Raw genomic sequence first — 25,288 nt, 5'->3', positions numbered from 1 at the left:
AAGTCATTATATACAGATTAAACAATACCACTGAGCATCTCCAGGCAACATGCTAATAAGCTAACTGAATACTACATTATATATTATTTTTTAAAGGTTTATAAAATCTCCATGAAAATACTCAGTATCACGAAATCATGAATACTCACAAATGAACCTAACTTAGTTTTATGGGCTGTCCAGTTATAAAATCAGACTGCAGCAGCTCAGAATTATGGAATCTTGAAGCTGGAAGAGACCTTTGAAACCCCCTATCTAATCCATACCCTTTGGGTAGCATTGCATAGATTTCATAGTTTTCTGTATAAGTTCTAAGAGGCTCATAAGTGGTTTTGATTAAAGCAGAAACCTGATGGGCCCAGTAAGTTTCAATATAAAAGAAATACAACATAAAAAGTATTTCTAAAATTTTAAGGATTTTTCTATCGACCAGACTCGATATTATACCTTAAATAAAACTTCCACTATGCAAAATTTATAATTTAAATAGCACCTATAGAATAAAACCTTAGGAGTGCTTTATAGACATTCTGAAGCCAGCGTCACCCTGGTTTAATAAGGCCCAGAGTGATTAAAGATGTGAATTAACTGTCATACCAACATGTGGTAGAATCAAAAAGAGAACTGAATTTTAAGCTCCAATCCAAGGGTTCTCTTTACTTAAGTTGGCCACACTGCCACAAGTCAAAACAACTACAATCATTATTTTCATTTTATCTGCTGTAGTTAGACTTCTTTCATGTCCCTTAGACTGAAGGAAAAGTCAGGGAGATGTTCTAGAAAAATACATTTGCATTTCAAATTTGCATTAAAAATGTCTTTCCCTTATTTTCATATCACAAATTCCAAGCATTATTAAAGAAATAACAGATTACGCAGCATTCTGTGTCCCGGGTCTCTGTCCTTTTTAGATTATGAAAATCGGAAGTTAGTTGGAATTAAGAAATTTTCATTATTAAGTGTGAAGTATAAATACAAGTAATTTTTTAAAAACTTTATTTTAACACCTAATACAATTCCAATTTTAAGGATTACTTGCACAAAAAAATAAACACATTTGGTATAAAAATGTATCACTTAAACACCCTTTCCCCTCAGCCCCTCCCCCTCCCACCCTCATGAACTGCACTCTATCTGGATGCAGAAACATATAAAGACTAATGGCACAGATTAGGTTTTACCTACAGGAATTTCTGTTTATGTACCCAGGTACTCTAGAGGACACCAGCCCACTTTATCACATGAACCATTTCCTTCAGCCCGCTGAATTTAGTTTCACAAAGAAACAAAGCTTATTATAAAGGCATTTAAAAAACCATTATCTTAAATTCTTTTTAGAAGCACTGACTTTTTTTTGTTTTGCAACCATTTATATACAGTGTTACGTAACAGCTCTGGAGTACAGTACATGCAGCAGAACATACCTGTTGAATATAAAATCCTTTTCTTAAAATCTTCATCGCTGGAATTCTTTGAAGTCTAAATTATAGAATGCCCATTACTTGGAGAAAATGGTTGAGGAGTACAAACGTCTGCATATGTTGGCCACTGAAATAATCCAAGGCTGACTGGAATAATATTCAGAGCACACCAGGAGTGCATAAATAATTTACTTACATTATTAAAATACAACCCATAAAATTCAAGTTCAAGATCTTATAGGATTGTCTATGTAAATCCTTTAAGTGGTTGCCTGGAAATGCATTGTCTCTTCTCTCTCTTTTTTTCCTTTTTTTAAAGTCCTATATAAAATGTTGGAGTTTTTTTCTTTCTCAAATGAAACGACCACCCTTATTTGTGCCGACTGCCTCTTCTTTTCATGGCAGCGGTGCACTGTGGACAGTACCATTTTCCTTTTGGTGCTTCTGTCAATCCAACACATCCATAATGGAACCATTCTATGGGGCACTAGAAAGCAAAAATGCAAAGAAATAGTTTTTAGTAAAAGATTAGGAAGTATGTTAAAATATGCCCAGCAGACTAAATATTAATAATTAGAGCCATAGAAACAGAACTTTGACATCTAGGAGCTGATTTATTGTTCATTTAGTCCAACTGGTAAGTTTCAAAGATGAGGAAATGGAGACAGAAAATTATGCATCTTTGTTAACTCTGAGGTTCATGTAATCTACTCCCATAATCTTAAATAATGAACACAAATTCACTAATTTCCGTTAAGGTGGAGAGTACATTGACACCAACTCACAAGGACAAGATGAAGTGAGACGGGTCTCTCACACAGGCGGTAAATGTATTTTAAAGATTTTATTTAATATTCAGCCTTATTCATTTGCTCATAAAGCAGAACAAGCTACTTGTAATTAAAGACATAAAGGACTGCCCTGGGTTTCCTTTCTGGTGTATCTGTTCCTAGATATGCAGAGAAAAGGAGTTCCACTGTGCAGTATACTAAGTGGTTCTACACTTTCACAGAAAATCTGAGCACTTAGAAGAGCACAACTGGGAATGAGAGGGATCAGAGAGAGTATGACGGGGTATTCACAGAACTCTCATCCCTCATTTGCACTAAGCGCCCCAGAAGACAGTTTACAATGGTCTTCTTGAAATGGTTTTGCAATAATCACAAACAGCCCACAGTGGTTCTGCACAGGGAGTGGAAGGAAAGTCTTTCTCTATGTGAACGTGTTGTTGGGAACCTGGCAGGTCAGGAAAGCACACGTTTTCATGAGCCAATTCTGATCAATTTTCAAATTGTTTTAAAAATTTAAAACTCTTATTATTAACCTTAGGATCTTGACATTACTGACTAGTCCTCTTTAGAATTCAGGGTTCAGTTACCCCTCTGGAGGAAAAGATGGACAAAAGGGGGCTGAGCTGTGTGACAGTTAAGAAGGGAGTGGAAATTACTAGATAAAAATATTCTCAGCATTTAAAACATATCTCTAACCCAAATTAGCTTCAAAGAAAATAAATAGGAATTCTTTTCTTTCAAACCTTCTTTATTTTTTAATATCAGAAGTGGCTCTTATCAGCTGACACTTGCAGAGTACCTTAGGAAATACTACACTAACAGGAGGAAAATAACCCACGTTAGAGCCTTCACTTTAGCATCATGCTTCCTGAAAGAATGTACTGTTCTAAAGTTCCAATTCTTCACTGCGATAAGTGAACTGAATTCTAGCAAACACAGCATTCTTTGGCAAAAGGGGAGGAGGGTGTTTCTAATTCTCATACAACGTAGCACCTTTTGAGAAGTATAATCTGCACATAAAACTAGCTTTAAAAAAGCTAGTAAAATTAGCTTTAAAGAAGTTAAAATAGGGAATACATTAAGGGATACTATCCTATTTGGGGGAGGAATACGCTAGCATTATTATAATGAACATAACTTCAAACCTGTTTTCTTATACTGAGAGACAGTCAACAAAAAAGTATACATTCTAGCAATAATAATCTGTGATTTTTTTCATTCCTAAATAGAAAAATTTAATACTTACATCTTGGTTATCGCAGCCCACCATCTCACCATAGGATACCTAGTTAAAAGAAAATTAAATATTTTTGTTATGACTATATAACAAGCACCTAAACCCAAATTAATTGTCTATGATACTGTTAAGAAAATAGAGGGAAATACACTGAATATACAACTGCAATAAGAAACAGGGCATATAGTTTTACACAGTTTACAGTTTTTTTTTCTGAAGGATTTTTTTGGGACTGGGATGTAGGGGGAGATACACAGAAATTATGTACTCTTTGAAAGTCTGCAAGAATTTGTTCTGTAAACTACCTCGACAAAGGAGCCAACTTTTTTGGGTGGTTTCTTTTATAAAGATTTTAAGTTTCTTTCTTGATTATTTACATACTTAAGTTTTTTTTTTTTTTACTTTTTCTTGGGTCAGGTTAGGTCATTTATAGTTTTGCAGTCAATAGCCCATTTCATTGAAACTTCTAAACTTATAATCTATTTATTATATGTCCTTTCTCATTTTTCTTTTAGCTGTTCTTCACTAGCACTTTACAGCACGACTTCCTAATTCCTGAATTCATTTAAGTTCTCAATGAACGGAATACATTTTCAGATAGAGTTTATTTTACTAGATGGCATACTTCCTGATTCTTTGCATGAGTGAAAATATCTGTTTGCAGTTCTACGCACATGATCAACAACTTCTCTGGGTAACAATTTGCGGGGGTGTGAGGTAGGGGCCCGGGGTGGGGGGGCACTTAGATCTCTCCCTCAAAGCTCTACAGACATATTTCATCAACTTCTAGTTTTTAGTATTATAGAGGAGAAATCTAGGGTGAATCTGATTTTGTTCTTTTGTAGGTAATCTACCTCTACTGCCAGGATCTTTACAGGATATTCTTAATCATTAATGTTAAAAAATGTTTATCAGGTGACAGCAGAACTAGCAAACTCTTAAATGGCATTTTCTTACAAATTAGACTGGCAACTCACACTGTTAAACACAATATACTGCAGACAGATTAAAGATTTAATTGTGAAGAAATTAAAGCATATCAACAGACCAAAACATTTAAAAATCAAGACACATTTATAAGGGGTAAAGGGGAAGAGGCCTTCCTAAGGATATAATCCATGGCTGAATTCACAAAGAAAAAGACTGACAGTCATTACTACATAAAATTGTAATTTTAGAATTAAGAAACTAAACCAAGCAAAATATTTATATATGACAAAAATGATAGAAAAAATCAGCCAACTCATAAAAGAAGAAATCAAAATGGCCAAAAAAATCCAATCTTACTACTAAGGTAAATTGAAACCACTGTGTGATTCAAAACTATCAAAATTGGTACATGGTTTTTAAGAGAGAATAAAATGCAGTGCTGGACAGGGTTTAGGAAATAGGCATATTCATCAATTTATTAATTTTGGTAATAAATTTTAGAAGATAATTTGGTAGTTGGTATCAAATATTTATAACTTAATTTTAATTCTAAAGGATTATCCTAGAAATTAGATGTATGAAATGGATTAGATAAAAAATGCCTACCATAATGTTATTTGTAATTTAGAAAAAATAAAACCACTAAAATAATTTACAGCTAAATATTGACTAAATAAGTTACAGTACAGAGTATAAAAGATAACTGTGAGAAGAAAAAAATGACAAGAAAAATCATGTTCAGTACACGATTTAGTGAAAAAGGCCAGTTACATAAAAGGACATACCATGATTCCAACTGTCAAATTCAAATACACATACACCTATGTGTGTACCTGTGTACATATGTATTATGGACTGAATGCTTGTGTCCCTTCCCAAAATTCATGTGTTAAAGTCTTAACCCCCAATGTGACTGCCTGTGAGGAGAGGATAAAGGTTAAATGAGGCCATAAGGGTGGAGCCCTAATTCAATCAAGTTGGTGTCCTTATAACGAAAGGAAGAGATACCAAAGCTCTCTTTCTTCACCATGTGAGGACTCAACAAGAAGGGGGCCGTCTGCAAGCCAGGAAGAGAGCCCTCACCAGGAACACAGTTGGCCAGCACCTTAATTTTGGACTAGCCAGCCTCCAAAACTGTGAGAAAACAAATTTCTGTTGTTTAAGCCACCCAGTCTGTTGTATTTTATTATGGCAGCCTGAGCAGGCTAAGACAACATCCATGTGGGGTATATAGTAGTAGTACATCAAAATGTTTAATTATAGGTTATATCTGAGGGCCAAGATTATGGATGACTTATATGTTTCTTTATACTCTTTGTACTTACAGCAAACACATCATTTTTATAAGAAGCAGGAGAAAAATATATTAAAGAAGCAAAGGTATTTTTAACTGGAATAAAAAGAACTCTAAAAAAATGGAGTAGCTCTTTTTCCTAATTTATTCAGATTATGCTTTTATAGACCTATGTCAGATTTTTACCTGATTACAAATGCAGTATCGTGGTTCATTTGGGTCGTAAGTCCAATCAACCTGACTGTTCGAATCAGATTCTGGTACAACTGTTGTTTGTTGAGAGATTTCTTGTACAACAGTTGATGATGAAGAACATGATGATAAGGAAGAAGAGGAGGAGGAAGATGATGACTGCTGGCTTGAAGACTTGTTGTTGTTTCTGAAAAAACAGTATCAGTTTTATTTGCTCAGCATCCATAAGAAGTTACCTGAAGATAACTTCTAAGTAAGTGGTATGATATGAAATAACATTAAATGTATAAATTAATATTTAACACTCAAAGAATCTGATAAACAGATTTAAAAGCACAATTGTTTAGAGCAATAAAACATTTTTCATAACAGTTTATTTTTATCTGAGATTTTTTTGTTTTCTGGAGAACAAATATATTCAAAGGAAATTCTTTCAAAATATTTCAAAGTTTTTAGAATAAATTTTTAATCAGTTACTACTTACCATGGATTTAAATTGTAGGTAATACTTTTAAGAATTAGTATTAGTTATGGCTACCTTACAGACATTCTTTGTATTTTTAAGCAAACTGAATACTCTTCATCAAAATCTAAAATACAAATACACAGAAGCATTTGATGAAAATAATCATGAACATCAACTGACATGTGAATACTTACCTGTGTAGGACAGGAAACAAAAAGTGTTAAAATTCACAAGAAATTTACCGTTATATGTATGCTAATAAATTTTAAAAATACAAAAATTTATCATCAGCAGTTATAAAAAGTTTGGGTCATTAAATGAATTTTTAAGATATTTAGCACTTTTGTGGTAATTCTACATTGATCATTCTTTTAGAGATTTAGTCACAGAAAGTACAGGAACACAGAAAATACAACATTTACTTGCAGAAAATACAATACATTTAAAGAATAAATTATGATAAAATTATGATACAATTCTTTTGGCCGAGAATTTGAACTTTCACTATGTATGAATACCTAACATATGCAGGTACTTTGGAAAGATGGTGCCTAATGCTGTTCAGTTTTTATATAATCATCCTAAGAGTCTCATCTACAAAATCTAGGGATATTTTCATAATTTCAACTTTGGGGATGTAATACCAAGAATTAAGACAACTTGCTCTTAATTAAAATGAAGAATCTTATTTAAAAAAATTTCCAGGAAACACATGACAAAATAAGGTGTTATAAGCAGAAGAAGTTTCCTAAAATGGTTTATCTTAATGAACAAAAGAAAGTAAAGAGAAGTCATTTATTAATAAACCCAATTTAAGACTCTAGAAAAATTACGGTCTCTTAGCACTTTTTAAAGACTTCATCCCTTTCAAAGTAAGTCAGTGTGCAGGAAATGTCATGTCTTCCCACCTCCCCAAAGTTCACCCTGACCCATCATATCATGCTGCCTTTGTTTAATATACGGAAGCCCAGCTGGATGCCAGGTAGTCTGCATACTTAGTAAAGGTACGGGCTACTGTAGCAATAAAACTTACTTGCTCTTTCTCCCACTCCGTGAATCTGCTGCTGATGAGCTGGCGTTCTGTGTCAATGTAGTCATGAGCGCTGAAGATGATGAATAGCCAGCTGCTTCCCTGGGCATGGAAAACTCTTTTCCCAGCTGAAAGTCATTATTCTTAAATGCTTCATAACTGGCTTTTAAACTTGATGTTCTTCGTCCCTCCTTCATCTTAGAAAGACATTCATTGGTAGTATTAATAAATATAAGTATGTGTATTTTCTTTTTCAAGTCTTACTAGTTACAGCATTATTTTGGCTTATCCAATATTACTGTGTTTAAACCATTATTTTCATCATTGTAATTTAAGCTATTTTATGTAAAGATTTAAGAGCAGTTTTTACCTAGTTATGAAGTAACTACAGGATGGGTATCTTAATGAATACAGATAACCAGTACAGAAGTGAACAAACTCAAGGCAACCTAAGTTCTGAGGCTATAGAGAAAGCCCTGGAACTGGTAGAAAGAGTAAAGTACAGTCCTAGCAGGTGCTGTGGCTTACAGTCAAGAATATGGGCGTCATGAGCAATTACTATGAGAAGGGATCTGCATGAGGTTGTATGAATCTATTTTTTACTTTTCATTATCAATCAGGGAATTTCTGCATATTCATTTCATTAAATAAAATGTCAGATGTCATAAAACTATGATTTAAAAATGAAACTCTACAATGCAAGAAAACTCTTTTTGTTCCTATCTAGTTGTTTCTATTTGAGTTTGCCAAGGATCCAGACAAAATTTAACATTGTTTCCAAACCTTTTTCCTTTTTACCTGAGCTGTAGCTTGAACTGCTTGAGCTGCTGCCATGGTAATTGCCCCTGCACCAGTTCCTGAAGACAAGGAGCCAATATTATAGGATGCCAGAGGCTGGGAGGAATTCACATTGTAAGCATTGTTAGAAGAGGCTGTAGAAGTATTATTTCGACAACCTGTATAGAATTAAAGAAGTAATAAAAATGGTTAGCGAGAACATAAAGTTAGTGAGCTTGAAATATATTAGTTCTCAGCACAGATATAATCACTAAATTTAAAATTTTCATGTCACATTTTTACTTCTTTCTTCCTATGGTAGACTTTAACCAGGTAAAGAATCTGTATAATTAATCTTAATTGCTGTCATTTCCCTTTATTTTAATGCAAACAAAAAAAGAAAACAATCATATTTAAGATAATAAACTTACCTAGCGTATTTTCCTTAGAGGCATCTGATGTTAGGGTAGATAAAAGAGCTTCAGATTTAAACTTCTTTTCAGGTATATGATCTGTTGTCGTATGGTGAGAAGTTGGATTATATTTCCTTTCTGAATATAAATAAAAAATTTAAATTTTTTTATATTTCAGAGAACTATATACAAGTCATAATATATCGTACTTTCATCTGGTTATAAACTGATTACAGTTATGATCTGAGTTCCTCATGGAATACAGAACATTATGTTTTCTGAGAAGACAGGACAAACAGAACTCTCTGTGTCACCTGTTTTAGAAGAGCGGACTGCTCGAACATTTAAAAAACTTTAATAGCAAAGTAGTGAAGACAACACATGATACACCATGGTTTCACATATAACATGAGGAGAATTTTGTTTTCAAAACATTAACTACAATTTAAAATAATTTTCAAACAGTCTTTCTTTCATAACAAATTGCTCTGTCAAAAGGCACCAATACGGTCATCTAGCCAGCTAGCATCTGACTAACCATTCATTTACTCACTAACTCACCAACCATTTGAGACTTTATTATAAGCCAAAAGTAAGCTAAAAAATTGAAAAGCAAGGATAAAAAGGACAAAGAGCCCACAATCAAGTAGTTTACTGTTTGGCTTAGTTCTAACACTCCCTGGAGAGAATCAGGTATCTGTATGTAGTCAGTATACACTGCAACTAGCACCACACGTTCTTCCGCAGTGAATTCCAGGGAAAACAGACTACCTGTTCCCAAATCAAATATGCTCTTCCCAAATAAAGAAGATAAATCTGCCAGCTATTACGATGAGAAAAAGACATCTCACAAAATAAGGGGAGGATATTCGTTTCTCAACTGGTTGTGTAAAGCTAGTGAAAGAGAATACACAGATAATATAATGAATTTTTAATTGTCTTTAAAATTTTAGCTGTCCTAAATCAAACTTACTTTCCACTGGAGTATGTGAGTGAGCATGGTGATTGTTCACTGGCTGTGAAGGAGTATCTAATTCCAGAGATCCTAAAAAAAAAAAGAGAGAGAGAGAGGCATAGAGATATACCACATGAGATATCGCCACAGAACTTTACACATCAATCGAATACAGGCACTCTGTACCCTTAGCCAGCAAAGGACTGGCAAGCTCTGATGCCTATGCCTGCATCATTTTAGCCAAACACATTAGAGGGTCACCACTGCCAATTTTACCCTGAGCCAATCTGATTCTCTTTCTAAACACTAAGTAGCCTATTTTTCAATATTCACCTTAAGTACAAAATGGGTCAAGGCATGCTAATGTCTGAGTTAGGGAATTCACGACATTTGGTACCACGTAAGTGGATGAATGGGTATTATAACTCCATCACTGATCTGAAAAACTCAACCTAGAGTTACTGAGCTGAAGACCTTTTAATGGGAGAGTCTAAAGTATTAGGCAATGGGACATTACTATATGAAAGAAAATTCTTTGATCGTTAAAATGACATGCGATAGTAAAGACTTCCTAAAAGAAGTTAGGGATTTTGTTTGTGAAAAGTGATGCATAGAATCTCTACCGCCAAGCTTTTTAAAGACATTTCCTGGGTTTATCTTGATCCCTTGAGATGAAATTATGGCAGGGCACAGGGTGGAGCAATTTTTATAACTTGATCTAATTTACTTTCGTATGTCTGCGTCCTTACAGAGGATGCTTCATTAACCTTCCTGCAGTACTGAATAGGCATGGCTTATTGCTACTCACAGCTACTATCAGCATTTCAAAAAAATAAAATAAAATATTTCATTTTGTCTCAAAATACTTATTATCTTCAGATAGGGTCCCCCTGGAATAAAAGTATCACAAATAAATAAGATGATCATCTAAAATGATGGATCTATTTCTGAATACAAACATGCAACTATGGGTACCAAGATGGATTCATGTGTGGTTGCTGCCCTAGTTGACATCTAGTGAGTATATAAACAGAGATATATGTAACCTAACACTCTAAAGAAACCTTTCATCTGTGTGTAGAAATAGGTACATGTTGCTGTACCTATTTCTTGCTGTTGAAATGCACCAAGAAAAGAGATGCTTGAATCCTTTAATTAAATTCTACTAGAAATCAGCCATAATACTGACTTGATTCAACTAACATTTAGTGAGTGCCTTCTCTGGGCTTAGCACAGCACTATCTGCTTTTATGGCATTATCTATTTAGGCTGGAAGAGCTAAATTAGTTAAAGAAACAGAGCTCATGTCTCCATTTTGGGGAAGTCTCCTGAGTTAAACCCTAGAAGTGATAAGAGTAAATTATAGCAGGAAATCAAGTCGAGTCTTGCAGAGAAATATTAAAATGGTTTCTTGCTGATAAGAGAAAGTTTAGGAAAGACTTCTTGAGAAAAAGAGGAAGAGTTGAAGAACTCATTAAAATCTTTCTTAGTAACACAGCGGAGGGAAAGCTTTAAGGCAGTCCTTAAGAAGAAAAAATAACAACCTTCCTCAACACGTAAGTGCATAAACTGGCAGGGCAAAGTCAAAACACGTAATGCCAGATGGCTGACTTGTTTCTACATGGTTGTATTCCTTTAAATCTTTGTTCCTACCACTCATCTTACTAGCATATATCCATGTTAAAAAATGGAATGACTTAATATGTTATTTTCATACAGAGTGAGTGGATGATATATTATCTCTCCAAGTATCCGTGACCCAAACAGTCCAACTGCTGGGGACCAAGCTATCCCACCCAGGTGCCACGGTCCACCAAGGAGCAGGATCTGAGAAGCCTCTGCGGGACGTGTGTGTCCTCAATGATGTGCACATGTACTGTCCAACATTGATGCAAAACTGTAAAGTTTACTTACGCCTCTCTAATATTTCTGTAATTCCAGCATTATCAGCTTCCAGCTCCATTTTAAACTTAGCCAGTTCCTGATCCAGCTTTCTCAAGTGTCGATCTACCTGTTTCAAAGAAGATCAAAGATAACCACCACAATTTGGGACACTATTAAAGTGTCAGTTTAATGAGGAAACCTAAATCTTTATTTCTTTTAGTGCATCTGCTTTGTATCCTTGAGCAAGTCAATTAACCTACACCACAGGTTTTTAATCTATAACATGAGGCTGCTAGGCTAAGTATCTCCGAAGTTTCCTTGAATAAGTTTTAAGTTTTAAGAAACCAGAATTGCAGTTTGTTAGAAAATGTTTGGAAGAAGTAGGATATGAAAAGTAAAGGAAAGATGGGCGATGGGTGGTACAGGAGGGTTGGTAACAGTTCTCAGTATGCCCTGCGATTACTTTTAGCCTAATCTCCGACTTATAACAAGGCCATCCACACTGTCAGACCATAAAAACTGTCACAGTAAGGAATGAAAGATCCTCAGTCGACAAACAAAGAGGCCCCTATATTCTATACATACATTTCTCTAAGGCAGGAAAGTGGACCATTATACTTGTAAACATTTATGTAAAGAGTTGAAACAAAAAGGGTTTTTAGCCAGAAAATGCCATTCCACAAACAGCTTGGTCAAAAGGGTTTTATTGTAATACTGTTGCCCTTGGTTAAGGTGGCAAACTTGTATTTTCTCATTCACCTAGAGATCTTTGGACTGATTTCAGAAAATTTTATGACACCTCCAACTAGCAACAAGTCTTAATGTATTTTTAAAGCTTAATATTAAATTTTTTCAATACTTATTCAAATTTACTACTTTGAAGTGAAACCAAAAAACACCAAGTCTTAAAAAATATTCATGTCACATTATTGTCAACATCTTTTTTTCAAACTCTATAGTTTCCCTCTTAATCACTGTTAAAATGAAGAGTAACTTTCTCACAAATGTCAAAATGCTATGATACACCAGAGGGCAAAAAGTTTAAATAAGACTTTCGATTAAATAAGGTGTATCTAAATGAGGGAGTGGAGAAAAAGAGTAGCAAAAGACAATTTGCGGGTGTTAGATGCCACTAATGTGTTTGGTGCATTGGAAGGTGTATGTTTTCTAGTCCTTGCTCTAATCTTTTGAGATAGGTTATTACTGTCTCCATAAGTGAAGAAACTAAGGCTCAGAAGGGTTAAGCAACATGCCCAAATTCAATAACTAGTGCATTATAAAAATGAGACTTAACTCTGATCTATTTGTAATAGATTGTGCTTCACTGTTTATACCTAACATTGCCCTCTGAACTTCCGCATGCAGAAGTCAATTTTTTAACTCAAAGTAATAGAATTCAAATGGAAAAAAATAAGAATATTGTCTAATTATTTGTATTTTGTATATTAACAGTAATCATTGGGATGCTGGTTTATGATTTTTCAATGATTCGAGGCCCAATTTTCCTTCCATCTTCACACATAATTTTTCAGAGCTTGGTAGAAGTTGTAATTAAACTATTTAAAATTCTATAGGGTCACGTATTATAGACACATGCTACTATTCAAAGAACCTGCAGGTAACTGAGCATCCTTTTTAATGGAAACTCCCTTCCAATAAAAAAGTGTGAACACAGACCTGTTATTCAAGAATATCTCTTACATTGTCAAAATTTAATCTCAAGGGAAATCAGAAAAAATACTCATATCTAAATTCCAAGTCTACTTAATGCAGTGAAAATACTCCACCACCTTTCTTACCTACAACTATACTACTAATAAATATTGAGTTCCTATCATGTGCTTGGCACTGGGTAAACGGAGAATACCTGAAGAATGAGAGAATCCCTGCCTTCACAGGAATTAAAATTTAGCTGACAAATCAAGATTTATGTAAGATTTTTAACACAGTAAAGGTATAAACAAACAAATAAATAAAAATCTCCTAGATGTAACAAATAAAAAACAGCGAGAAAGGGTCAGAAGTAGCACATAAAGAAAAAATATAATATTGGGCTATTGTAGACATAAAGGAATTATGAATGAGTTAGATAGTGAAGAATGGATTGTTTTCAAACAGGTGGAAAGAAGGAGTGATAATTAAAGAACTAAAGAGTGTATAGAGACAAGAAGACAAACAGAATTCTCAGAGAAAAACAAAGTCTGGTGTGGCCTGTCATAGGGGCAGACAGTATAGACAGGAAGTGTTAGAATCTCAGTTGGGGGCAGGGGGGATCGAGGTGAGATGAAGAAACCATACATACCTCCCTAACTCATCCCACCCCTGAATTTAAGAATTGCTTGATTATCTTTTAAGATAGCACTAATAATGTTTATTCCACCTGAAAACATGGAAATAATGATGGAATTCCCAATATTAGACAGTTCAGAAAAAGCAGTGGAACCCGAAGGGTTAATAACTCAAAAAACCGAATTCACAATTAAAATAAACAGATACAGAAAAGCCTTAACCACACTGTGGTGGGGAGTTTTGTAAGGGAGCTTTCAATCATTCCCACCTCCTGGTAGGTAAAAAAGATTATGAACTGATTAATATTATAAGCAATTATCAAACAATGAGAATTCTTTTTATTCGATTCACCACTGCTGTACTAACTCAAATTAGGAGTTGGAAAGAAGTTGACCACAAGATTTTACTTAAGCTACAAAGCACCAGGATACTTAAACAGTATTAAACAGCAATAGCAAGCGCTGCACTGAACGTATCTGAAACCTATCATTAAGTGCCTTCCCTCTACCTACGTGATTCTGAGTGGGTAAAGCACCTATCCTAGCTGAGCACCATAATGGCCCCCCCAGACATCAGGTGAAGCAAGAATCCAAGTTACCGTACCCCTCTACAAACACCTGACCCTGTAAGACTGATTTATAGTGGTAAAGAGGGTAATGATCCAATCGAGAGATTTTCCATTAACCACAGATTTCTAACACAAGGCTGACCACAGAGTCTAATTATTGATTTGTTCCCCACTTAATGTCAATAAATGCTAGCCACAAAAGTTCCTTATTCTACAACCCTAAATCATATCCTACAACCCCAAATCATAACTTCTTTAAATTTACTGTCCTTTTTCTGACCTTTACAGAGACAAAGGAAATTCTGTCAACATTATTTGCTAATATATTCATGATCATAAAATAAATTTAAGTCACCCTTGGCCCCTCTGCATGAAACAAACAAAAAATCCTGACCCTTTAATTATTTTTGCATAGAGCTGTAATCCTTTATTCTTTCTCTTTTGTCTCTCCCAGTTTTCCAATATTCAAATTTTAAAATGTATCACTTGATGGACTCAAACTGAACTGAATATAGCTTTTTAAAAGTTTTTCCATGATTTTATGGCTTCCAACACTGTCAAATTCGAAAAGTTAGATGTCGAGTTTGCCCTTTGACAATGAGCACTCAGTCTACAAGGTTCTAAGTTGAAATCCATGGCAATAAGAGAGAAATTTCTATCCATGAAAAGATCTAGTAATAGGGAATCAGGAGGGTAAACTGGGGAATAAAAAGGAAACATGATGGCAAATCATTTCTCTGATGGTAAGTCATGAAAATGATTCTTCACATCCTGAATTATATTTAAACTAGATGAAAATTTGATCCATCTTTAGGGTGAATCAAATACCTAAGGCCTTAGCACATAAACTACATCTAATCATTCTCCTAAAAGACAATAAGGATAGGAGACAAATCAAAAGGTCAAGCTCACATGATATGTTTCCTTAATTAGAGTATCAGATGAGGAATTCTCAAATTTATGGGTAAAATGTGGGTCTGAAATATAATCATCTCAGGAATAAACCAGGATTAAAAAAAGAAGCAAGTTCAAGGGTATGTAGCACTGTAAGAGGCTGCTAAAACCATTCAAGCATTAACTAAAAGCTCAAGCTTTATCAGCATATACATAAATCACCTTTACTAGGTATTGTAATCTAATGTGGCCTTATGACAGTGACATCTGACTGAGGAACACAAAGAAGTGTTTAAAGCCTATGAACATCAGGATTCTGGAAGGAAATTATTTTAATAAGATAGATTTTTTTTGGTCTGTTAGCCAAATTTCACTAAACCCTCTTAAATAAAGCGTCGGTTCGTTCCAATTAACCCTTAGTTCCACAAATTTCTTCATTTGTGGATATTTACGCAGTCTGATTTTTTTCCTTAATAAATGAGGTAGTCAGTACAGTGCTGGTCACAGGAATAAAAAGCTTACTATTGATTTTAAAAGTAAATAAAATACTTTAATGAAAAATAATACAATTAAATACTGTGCTATAGAAAACATTGAGGGGCAAAATCAAACACAATTATATACTCAATTGCTGTATCTCAAAACCTGTAACAATAATACCTGCTTACTTGGCATTTCCATAATAATATAATGTTTAAGCAAAGCCGTACATACAATATCCTCTAAGGTGTGTCCCACTCCTCTGTTTAAAATCTTTCACTGGCCTCCCCCTGCTCTTAGACTAAAAACACTGCTTCATCGGCTTTTAGGCCTGCGCGTGCTGGCCTCTGCCTGTCCCGCTCACACCGTCTTCTTCTTTCCCATGACACACCAACCACACTGGCCTCTTTCCTGGTGCAACCTGTCAGTCTACCCAAGGAGACTGAGACACTGCACCTCAGACACTGCACTTGGGCCATCACCTGCCTGAAATGTTCTTCCTTAAGCCTGTCACATGGCTGGCTCTTTCTCGCTTTCCAAGTACTGCCTCAGATGTCACCTCCTTAGACTACACTCATCCTGACTAGTAGACTCTTAAAGCCTCCCCCAGTGACTCACTCTTTCCCCCTCTTTCCACAATGTTTATTTCCTTCACAGCAGTTACCAAAATCTCCAAGAATCTAGTTTGCCTATATTCATTGCCTGTCTGTATCATTACTGCCCATCCAGCACCAGTGACCACGCATAGCTGGAGATCGATAAATATTTGCTGTATGAGTGAAAGTTATACTCTCCCACTAGGTAGAACTGTATAAATACAAGTACCATTGTTTACAGGGTAAAGGATCTATAAATAAAAATTACTGTATTTTTACACTTACACTATATCCTATCTATTCACCTCTGAAGCACAGAGCCTTCTAAGCTCTCGCCTGTTAAATGTTATAGGAATTTAATGAGGGTGCATAATTGATTTTAACATTTTAACAATTATTTATTCATGAGCAGTGATGCTAGTGAAAGAAGCAAAACGAGAAGACTTAAGTCTTAATACAATGAGTTCCAGGGCCTAGGAATTCTCAGATAAGAACAGACTCAGAGGACAAGTTTGAGCTTGAAGAATAATTATTGCATAATTGCTAAAACTAAGCATACACATGGAAAAGTAATGGAGAAATGTTTCTCAGCTTGGGTGGTGAGTGTGGTGGGGAGGGGGTAAAAACCAGCATCACAACAATGCTTTACCGTGTGGCATTTGGTCTCATCAGCCTCTGGAGCTGGGGCTGAAGATGAGAAGATAACTACCTTTACCTGGGAACCAGTGAACAGACTAAGAAACAATGCAGGTCAAAGACAGAACCCTTCAGAACAGCAACTGCTCTGAGTGATACCCAAGGAGACTGAGAAAGGCCACAAAGGTGGGAAGATAATAAATTAACATAAAGTCTCAAGAAGAATGGATTTTATATTAAGGATGTCGTGGTCACCTGGAATAGCAATGGAGTATTTAAAAAGGAAGAAGGGGCGGGGAGTAACAAAAAGAAAAGGGGAGGGAAAGAAAGGGACAGAGATAGGAAAGGGTAGACAAAAGACAAAAGGCAGTCTTAGAAATAAATAATGGGGGGCTGTGGGAAAAAAAAACCAGGTTTAACTTGGCAGAGCTGAAAGGGAAGCAGTGGCTTCAGGAAAGTACAAAATTTGTTAGAGAAATGAGATCAAGTGAGTTGTTTTTTTTGTTTGTTTGTTTTTTTTTCAGTACGCGGGCCTCTCACTGTTGTGGCCTCTCCCATTGCGGAGCACAGGCTCCGGACGCATAGGCTCAGCGGCCATGGCTCACGGGCCCAGCCGCTCCTCGGCACGTGGGATCTTCCCGGACCGGGGCACGAACCCGCGTCCCCTGCATCCGCAGGCGGACTCTCAACCACTGCGCCACCAGGGAAGCCCATGAAGTGAGTTTTTTTAAAGAGCGAGTGCCTACTATCTGCCAAGCTACGAGCACTGTGTGTGTGTGTGTGCGCGCACGCGCAGATATAGATAAGAGATATAGAGACAGATATAGACATATGTATATAGATGTATTTATATTTGTCTCTATATCTCTGTCGAAAAAGAGAGAGAGAGAGATTGATTCAAATCTTCCTTTAAGGCACAAATTAATACTGCTATTTTACAGGTAAGGAAAACTGAGGTTCCAGGATTAAATAACTTTTCCAAAGTCTTACTGTCAGTGAAGTAGCTGAACTCACGTCTGCAAGAATCCATTATGGGTCCTTGCTTTTTATTACATTCATTACATTGTATTCAATTTAATACATCACCTGTTATTCCTTCAATCTCTAACCTAAATAACCTATCTCCCTCAAAGAATTTACTAATTTTAATTTTCATTCTGTGTTTATCCATTACCTCTGAGTGAAATGCTTTCTCCTCAATACAATACCTGAATCCAGGCCCCCGAGGCTCTGAATAAATTCTGTTCAAAACTCATCTCATACCCTCTAAGAAATCAACAGTAACTCTGCTTGACTTAGGTCAGTCTTCTACCAGATCCCCTTAATACCCAACTGTATTAATCTTTATTTGTTAACATGTTTCTATACAGGCTCTTCATTTTACTTATGGGCATGTCTCTGTGGGCATGTCTTCCCAACTAGTTAACAGACGCCTTGAGGACAGGAGCATTTATAGGATTTACTCTTCATTCCTCCATTGTACCCACATAAAACTCCATTACACCAAGTACACAGTGGATGAACAGTGTGGTTTGTAAACAAGAGATGGATACACACACACATTTAAAAAGCATATATTTGTTATATTTTTTTTTCTAAATGCATGAAGTACTTTAATAAAGGTGTAAAATGTAGTAAAATAAAATATAAACAAAAGATTGGAACCAAAGAGCTATATGATTTAAAAAGCAGGTAGTTTCTAAATAGAGATTGACACCTAGTTGCTACATATGAGAAAGAATGTTACTAAACAAATTAGTCCTGGATTCAAATATAAATGTCTTTCTCTGTGTTTATAGACCTAATTCAGGACCAAAACAATTAAGAACTTTTTTTGGTTTTCGTTCCACAGTAAATCAAGCTACCAGCCCAGTCTACCCTTCTTTAGTCAGTATCTTTTATGAAACTGTTTTCAGACTAACTGTATGAGCAAAAGAGCCTAGGTCTTTATATCCGTTAAAATATTTTCACTATATAAAAACAATTAAGCATTTTCTGTGGTTTTACATGACAAATGTTTTCTAGTTTAGTATAGCATTCACAATGTATACCAAATGGGATATGTACCTTTTATCTGTGTCATGCTCACCAATGACGTTTAGATTAACATGTATCTGTTCAGTAATAAAACTGTATCCACACAAGACTACAAAAATAAGATATGAATCCATATGCTAAAGTTAACCAAAGGTGAGCATTTGTCTTCAGCTTTAACTTGCTTTGAGAGAGAATCAGAAATGAGTATTTCCTAAAGTATATACTTTGGGAGAAGATGCTTTATGTTAAAAAAAAAACATAATTATACCAATTTGAGAAATATTACATATATCTGTCTTCTTGGTAATTTCAGTCTTTAAGAAGTGCTGCTGCTACTGTAAAAAACCCTGTTTTTAAAGTTCACTTAATCATGTTTCCCAGTTTTGCCACCTGTGCCAGTTGTTGAGTGATATCTACTGACGTCACTTAATAGACAGCTGAGTGCTATCCATCAACACAGATTGAAATAAGTCTCTTCTTCATTTTAATCAGACTACCAAGAACTATCAACACAGTACTCTTACGTGTATTTTGTCACAGAAACAATCTCAAGATGATTTATCAGGCAAGTAAGCACACTCCCTTAAGAAGATAAGGATTAGTAAAATAAACACCTATTTTTGTTAAAAAAACAAAAAAAGCCCAACATCAGCTACAATCTTATAGCAATGTAGATTTGGCTAAACTATAAGGTTCTTGACCTACTGACTGTGGACTCTCTGGCTCTCTTCCACAAAGAAACCAAAAAGTAGACACTGAACTCTGAAATTAAATGGGATCAAGAGAGCAATAATTCAGTTTAGTCTGTTCTTCCTATTATATATAAGCCAACACCATTTAAAACATAATCCATAATTCAAATACGGCATAGCATGCACATTAATTTTACTTACCAAGTCATATATCTGGTTTGCCAACTGTACCTTCTCGTCTGCATCCTCCAAAGCTTTATAGTAATCCTGAATAAAAACATTCATGTTTCAAGAATAAATTAATAATTTAAAAATATGTGTATGCAGGACATATAACTGCATTTTTCATTATCATAGCTTGTTATCACTGTCAGTCATTATACATTAGCAATAAAAATCCAGTTAGGGATACGGTGGAAACGGGGTAGGATTAGAAATTTTAGACAAGAGCCAAGGATTAAAGGAAGATGTTCAGAATTCCTAGAAAAGATATAAATAAAAAATAAATATCATCCAAGTCTAGCCTCTATACTAGTACAAGTTATGTGAGCCAATGAATAGTTATTTTTCTTTAAAAATAAATGTTATTTAAGATGTAAGACTTATCTAATTTGTAAAGAGTATTTATGCTATCCATTTTTAAACCTTTTTATAAAAGCAGCTATTGAAAGGATTCTGACCTGCATGTCCGTTCTTTCCAAGTGTTCTATAATTCTCATTTTAAGCTAGGTATCAATTCATACAATCAACCAATACTTTAGATTTCTCCCCTGTATAAAGCAAATTATTTTTTAAAAATTCTATGAAGTTCCATTAAGTATCAGACTTTTAGGGTATATCCAAGCTGTGCTACACCAAAAACCTAATAGGATAAAGGGATGATGAATGACTTTAGGATGCATATATGTGAAGTCTATACTCACACACACCTGGGCCTCCAGATATCCTCCAAGTCAGGACTAATTCTATAAAAGATTCTGAAGTTTTTGCTCCTAACAGAAATAACATTCCCCCCATGTGGTAAAATAAACAACACAACTAGTTTTCAAATTTCTGTCTCAGTTGATTCTTGAACAATTCTATGAAGGTTGGGGGTAAGAGAGCCATTATTACTCAGAGGTATTAAAGGACCTGTCCCATGTCACATAGTCAAATGGCATAGTCATGACCAAACTGAGGGCTTGTGAGTAGTTCTTCCACCGTATCCCCAAATAAACTAGATCACACCTTTAAAGCAAACCTTGAGGGGAGAGCTGATACCCATTCTAAACTGTAAGAGAGCTCTGAGTACTATAAAACTAACAAAAACTCAAAGAATTCTGTATTTCTAGGACCAACTGATGTACAAATTAAGAGTTTTAAACTAAATACTTTTTAAGGATCTTTTCAGTTCTTAGGATTCTGTTCTTCTATGATTCCACCAACCTAGTTACCTAGCAATATATAAAATATGCTTCAAGGTTGCTAATTTTCACCCCAGTCTGTGGCCCAAATTGGAAGACAATACACATACAAAGACAAGGCAACCTTAATTACCTGTAACTACAACAAAACAAATTAAAAGAAAAAATGTACTTTTTAAATGGTTTTGTGACTCTCTAATGAGTCACTAATTATTGAAATAATTTTCTAAATTACCAAGATGCTTCAATGATTAAAAATTCCTGGGACTTCCTTGGTGGCGCAGTGGTGTGGGGGGCATGGGTTCGAGCCCTGGTCCGGGAAGATCCCACATGCCACGGAGCAACTGGGCCCGTGTGCCACAACTACTGAGCCTGCGCTCTAGAGCCCGTGAGCCACAACTACTGAAGCCCATGTGCCAAGAGCCCGTGCTCCACAACGAGAGAAGCCACCGCAATGAGAAGCCCACACACCGCAACGAAGAGTAGCCCCTGCTCACCACAACTAGAGAAAGCCCGCGCGCAGCAATGAAGACCCATCACAGCCAAATATAAATAAAAAATTTTATATATAAAAAAATTCCTATACCTGAAGCTCTAACATTTAATACATCATTTTTAATTTTATAAGTCACGTTTAAACTCTAAAGAGCTATTGATAACTTTCCCTCATTTTGATATCCCCCAAACTATTTAATTTTAAAATATCTTCCTCAGAGGGTCTCAAAAATTCACAGATAAATCATCCAGAGTATTGAACATACCTTTTTAATGGATGCCATTTGCTCTTCTCTCCACTCCGGTTTATTTTTCTTTGCATTCATGAAGAATTCACTGACTCTTTGTTCTAGCTGATCCATTGCATCTAGGACATAATAAAAACATTTCATATTTAGATGACCAAACTCATACACTGAATATACATGCTTTGATATGAAGAAAGAAAAATATATCTGACCACATACACTGTTTTACTTGGTCTTAACTTAAATATGTCGTGTTCTAATAATGTAAATATATGGTGCCTTAATTACCTTAGTAAAAAAAAAAAGGTACAATTTTCCCTACTGATAATTTATTTTTGTTGTTACTTCTAAACTTTTTCCAATAGTCAAAGTAGTCAACAATGTAGATAGATTCTATATCACAGTTGTTGATACAGGCTTGGGGTCAAAAACTAACGGTATAAAGTCAGCCAAATATGCTGAAGCACGATTTCTTATTGAAATCACCACTTGATAATCCTCACATTTATTTCAATAAGAAAATGTGATAAAAAGGTTTCAACCTCTTGCTATATACCATTAAGCACCCCATCATCTCAGATCATGACTGAACGTGGTAGGTACAATCATTTATTCACTTAACGCACATTATTATTTGTTCTAGATAAGTTTTTCCTGAAGTGTGTGCTAAGAATAGTCATTTCATTCTATGTCTGCTATAAAAGGAAAAATAAATAAAAGGGATTTTGTTGCTATGTAAATTGAGGAAAACTGTTTTACTATACTGTTTTGGAGATCTGCAGTGCATAATAGTGTATTTCCTAACTTATCTGACAAAGAGAAATCTTTTGTTAATCCCTAATACCTATTCACTTTAGATAATTCTAATTATTGTAAAAAATGCAAGTTTAAAAAAACCTCTAACTTACATAATCAAGTCCAAATTGCTAGAGGACTTAACATTTGTAATGATAAAATATAAAATAACAACTTCCCTTTATTGAATGCCCACTTCGTATCAGGTACTAAACGTTCTAATTTATCTATATTTCTTTTAATCCGCAAGACAATAAAAATCCCTCGCAAGTGGCAATGTGGTCAAGGCCAGTGAATAAGTTAGTAAAGCCCTAGAATGAACTCAGATCTGTCTGATGATAAAATCTACGTTCAATCCTGTAGTAAACACTACTTTAGCAAATATTTAGCATTTCAACTACATTAAAGTTAAAATGAATTTGTTGAGCAAGCTGGAGGAACAACACTCAATTCAGACTTCCACACTGCAATCCACTGAACAGAAGAAGGTGATTTCATGATGTATCACCTTGTATTATGCACCACATAAAACCGACAGGAGGCTAAGAAAAGAATGTTCATGAACACTGGGTATGGAAGTGTGTGGGGCGTGGTAGGGCAGAGAAGCAGGGGCGGGGGGGGGGCAGGTTCTTAGCTACCTCAAGACTCCAGCACTCTGGAATGTTCTGTCTTCTGATCGCTTTCCATGATACTCCTTTTTTCCCTATCATAACCCAAAACCCAGATCTTCCCCCACCCCTACTTTTCTAAGAAGAAAACCTGTCAGCACAAGAAACTTACCTCAATCTTAATTCTATGTATACTCCAAACATAGCTGGTACACATGGGATCAAGAAACATCTGCAGATACACCCCATGAAGGCCAGCCATTAATATTATTCAAACAATTAAGGAGTACTTACATTTCTCCAAACAAAAGGAGTGACACAAAGCCAACAAAGTACACTTGATTATACATTTTAATTATGTATTGTATATTTCACATTTAAAAATTTTAATATAGTATCTCTACAAGATAGTTGGGACAGCTATATTATATTCATTTCACAAAGGGGGAAGGTGTGTGAGGTTCTTTCAGAGCATGATGGACATACGTTTGGTACTCAGCACTGTTTTCTTGTTTCGAAATTTTGCTCTAAGTATTTACGTTGTTATCTCCAAAGGTATTTATACTTTACCCTCTCTGAATCATAAACTCTTTAAAGAAACTTCACAGAAAAAAAAAGATCAAATAAATTAAATACTGTTCTATGAAAGAGCAAGGTTATTTTGGGGAACACGTCTCCAGACTACCAAGCTATAACTGAAAGGAGAAAAGTCAAAATTTTTGTTACAGCAGACAAGAAGCTTTACAGTAAAATTTTATTTACTTTCTTATTTTGACTGAGAAACTACCATATTGTTGACAGTTGAGAATGTATCCTTTAGTGTGTAACTTTTCAAATGCGACATTCCAAGTTCACCAGGGTCTCTAAAGAACTACATATAACCTGTGCTTCTATGTGTTGTCCGCTCTTGAATTTTGATTAGCATGAACTTCAACAAAAATATAAATGCTGAAATCTATGTTCTATACATGAAGTCTCAAGTCAAAATCTTCGCAACATGTATGCCGATGTGCACTAAAACATATCTACATTCTCAACGAAGGTATAGAAACTTTTATTGCACAGTCCCAAATTCGAGAAAGGAGCACACGTGCTCTAATGCCACCTTCTCTTGTAAAAGCCAGGAGAAAATTAGCGTGGGAGACAGAAGAGGCAAGATTTGGCATTGCCGGTTCTTTTGGACAACTCCTTCTGTACTAGCGAGCGAGCCGGAGGAGAGCCAAAGAGCAGAGTCGCTGGTGTCGATGGCAAGTAAGTCTGGCACTGAACGCGCGCAGCGAACAAGGGCAAACGCGCCGACTTACTCTGCACCTGCAGGTCCATCTCGCGCATCTCGGTGAAGCGGTCCCGCAGGTCCATTGGTAGCTGCTCAATCACTGTCAAAGGGAGAGTCCGTCAGAGGGGCGGGGCCAACGGCGAAAGTACGCACATACGTCGCTACGTACGTGCGTGCGTGCGTCAGGGGGGTCGAGGGAGCCGGCAGCCCACAGCGAGGCTGCCAGTTACCGTGAGAAAGAAACATCCCCCGCCTCCCCCTCCCTCCCGCCATCCCGCCAGCCCGTCCACTCCCGCCCTCGCCCGCCCGCAGGTCCCCAAATCGGGCCCGCCAGCGCCGCCCACTCACTTTCCAGATAGTCCTCTAGGTACAACATCGCGGCCCTTGGAGCTGGGGGAGCGAGGGGGTCCAAGGGTTTATTTGTGTCACTCGCTGTCGCCGGAGTTTTGTCCCTTCCAATATGGCGCCTCCGCTAGCAGCGCCCGCTCGGCTTCGGCGGAAAAAAAAAAAAAAAGAAAAAAAAAAACCACTTTGGCTACTGACAGCGCTTGCCTCACCGCCGCCCGGAGCGGTCATTGGCTGGCTGAAGCAATGACGTAAGCCGACCGGAGTCCGCCCCCGCGTCTTTGTGGGAAGTGTAGTTTTAGCACCTCCCCAGCAAGCTTGAACACGCTGGCAGTCCTCCATGTGGAAACTACAAAAACCAAGCGCCGTTGCGAACGGTGCGCAACAGAATCTGAAATGCGGTGCCTCTGTTTATTTGTTGATATTTACACGGGGAATGACGGGAGTTGTATGCGCCTGCAGAACACAACTAGGAACAAGTTTTCACCTGTTTTTTACTGCTGTGATTCCACGCCCCGGCGTTTGTGAGTCATGGA

At 36.1% G+C, this 25,288-nt stretch overlaps 1 protein-coding gene across 2 annotated transcripts; it reads right to left on the bottom strand.

Annotated features, from left to right (window-relative positions):
* Positions 1–1,118: 1,118 nt before the first annotated feature.
* On the bottom strand, positions 1,119–24,894 carry ING3 (inhibitor of growth family member 3). 2 transcript variants are annotated; one of them, XM_082631831.1, is made up of 12 exons: positions 24,756–24,894; positions 24,436–24,507; positions 21,747–21,847; positions 19,784–19,849; positions 11,421–11,517; positions 9,525–9,596; positions 8,570–8,689; positions 8,160–8,317; positions 7,365–7,558; positions 5,860–6,052; positions 3,459–3,497; positions 1,119–1,908 (listed from the first exon to the last, which is right to left on the bottom strand). In XM_082631831.1, the coding sequence occupies exons 1-12, from the start codon at positions 24,781–24,783 to the stop codon at positions 1,792–1,794; spliced, it is 1,257 nt and encodes a 418-aa protein (XP_082487957.1). In that variant the 5' UTR covers positions 24,784–24,894; the 3' UTR covers positions 1,119–1,791. The 2 variants fall into 2 exon arrangements, 1 of the variants encoding a protein (XP_082487957.1); XR_014294937.1 differs by lacking the exons at positions 1,119–1,908; positions 3,459–3,497; positions 5,860–6,052; ... (1 more) ...; positions 8,160–8,317; positions 11,421–11,517 and having other exon boundaries at positions 8,597–8,689.
* Between the last annotated feature and the right edge of the window lie 394 nt (positions 24,895–25,288).

The sequence above is a fragment of the Mesoplodon mirus genome (genome assembly GCF_964341445.2).
Source record: "Mesoplodon mirus genome assembly, chromosome: 9".
Lineage (NCBI taxonomy): Eukaryota > Metazoa > Chordata > Mammalia > Artiodactyla > Ziphiidae > Mesoplodon > Mesoplodon mirus.
This window is presented reverse-complemented; position numbering and strand designations above follow the sequence as displayed.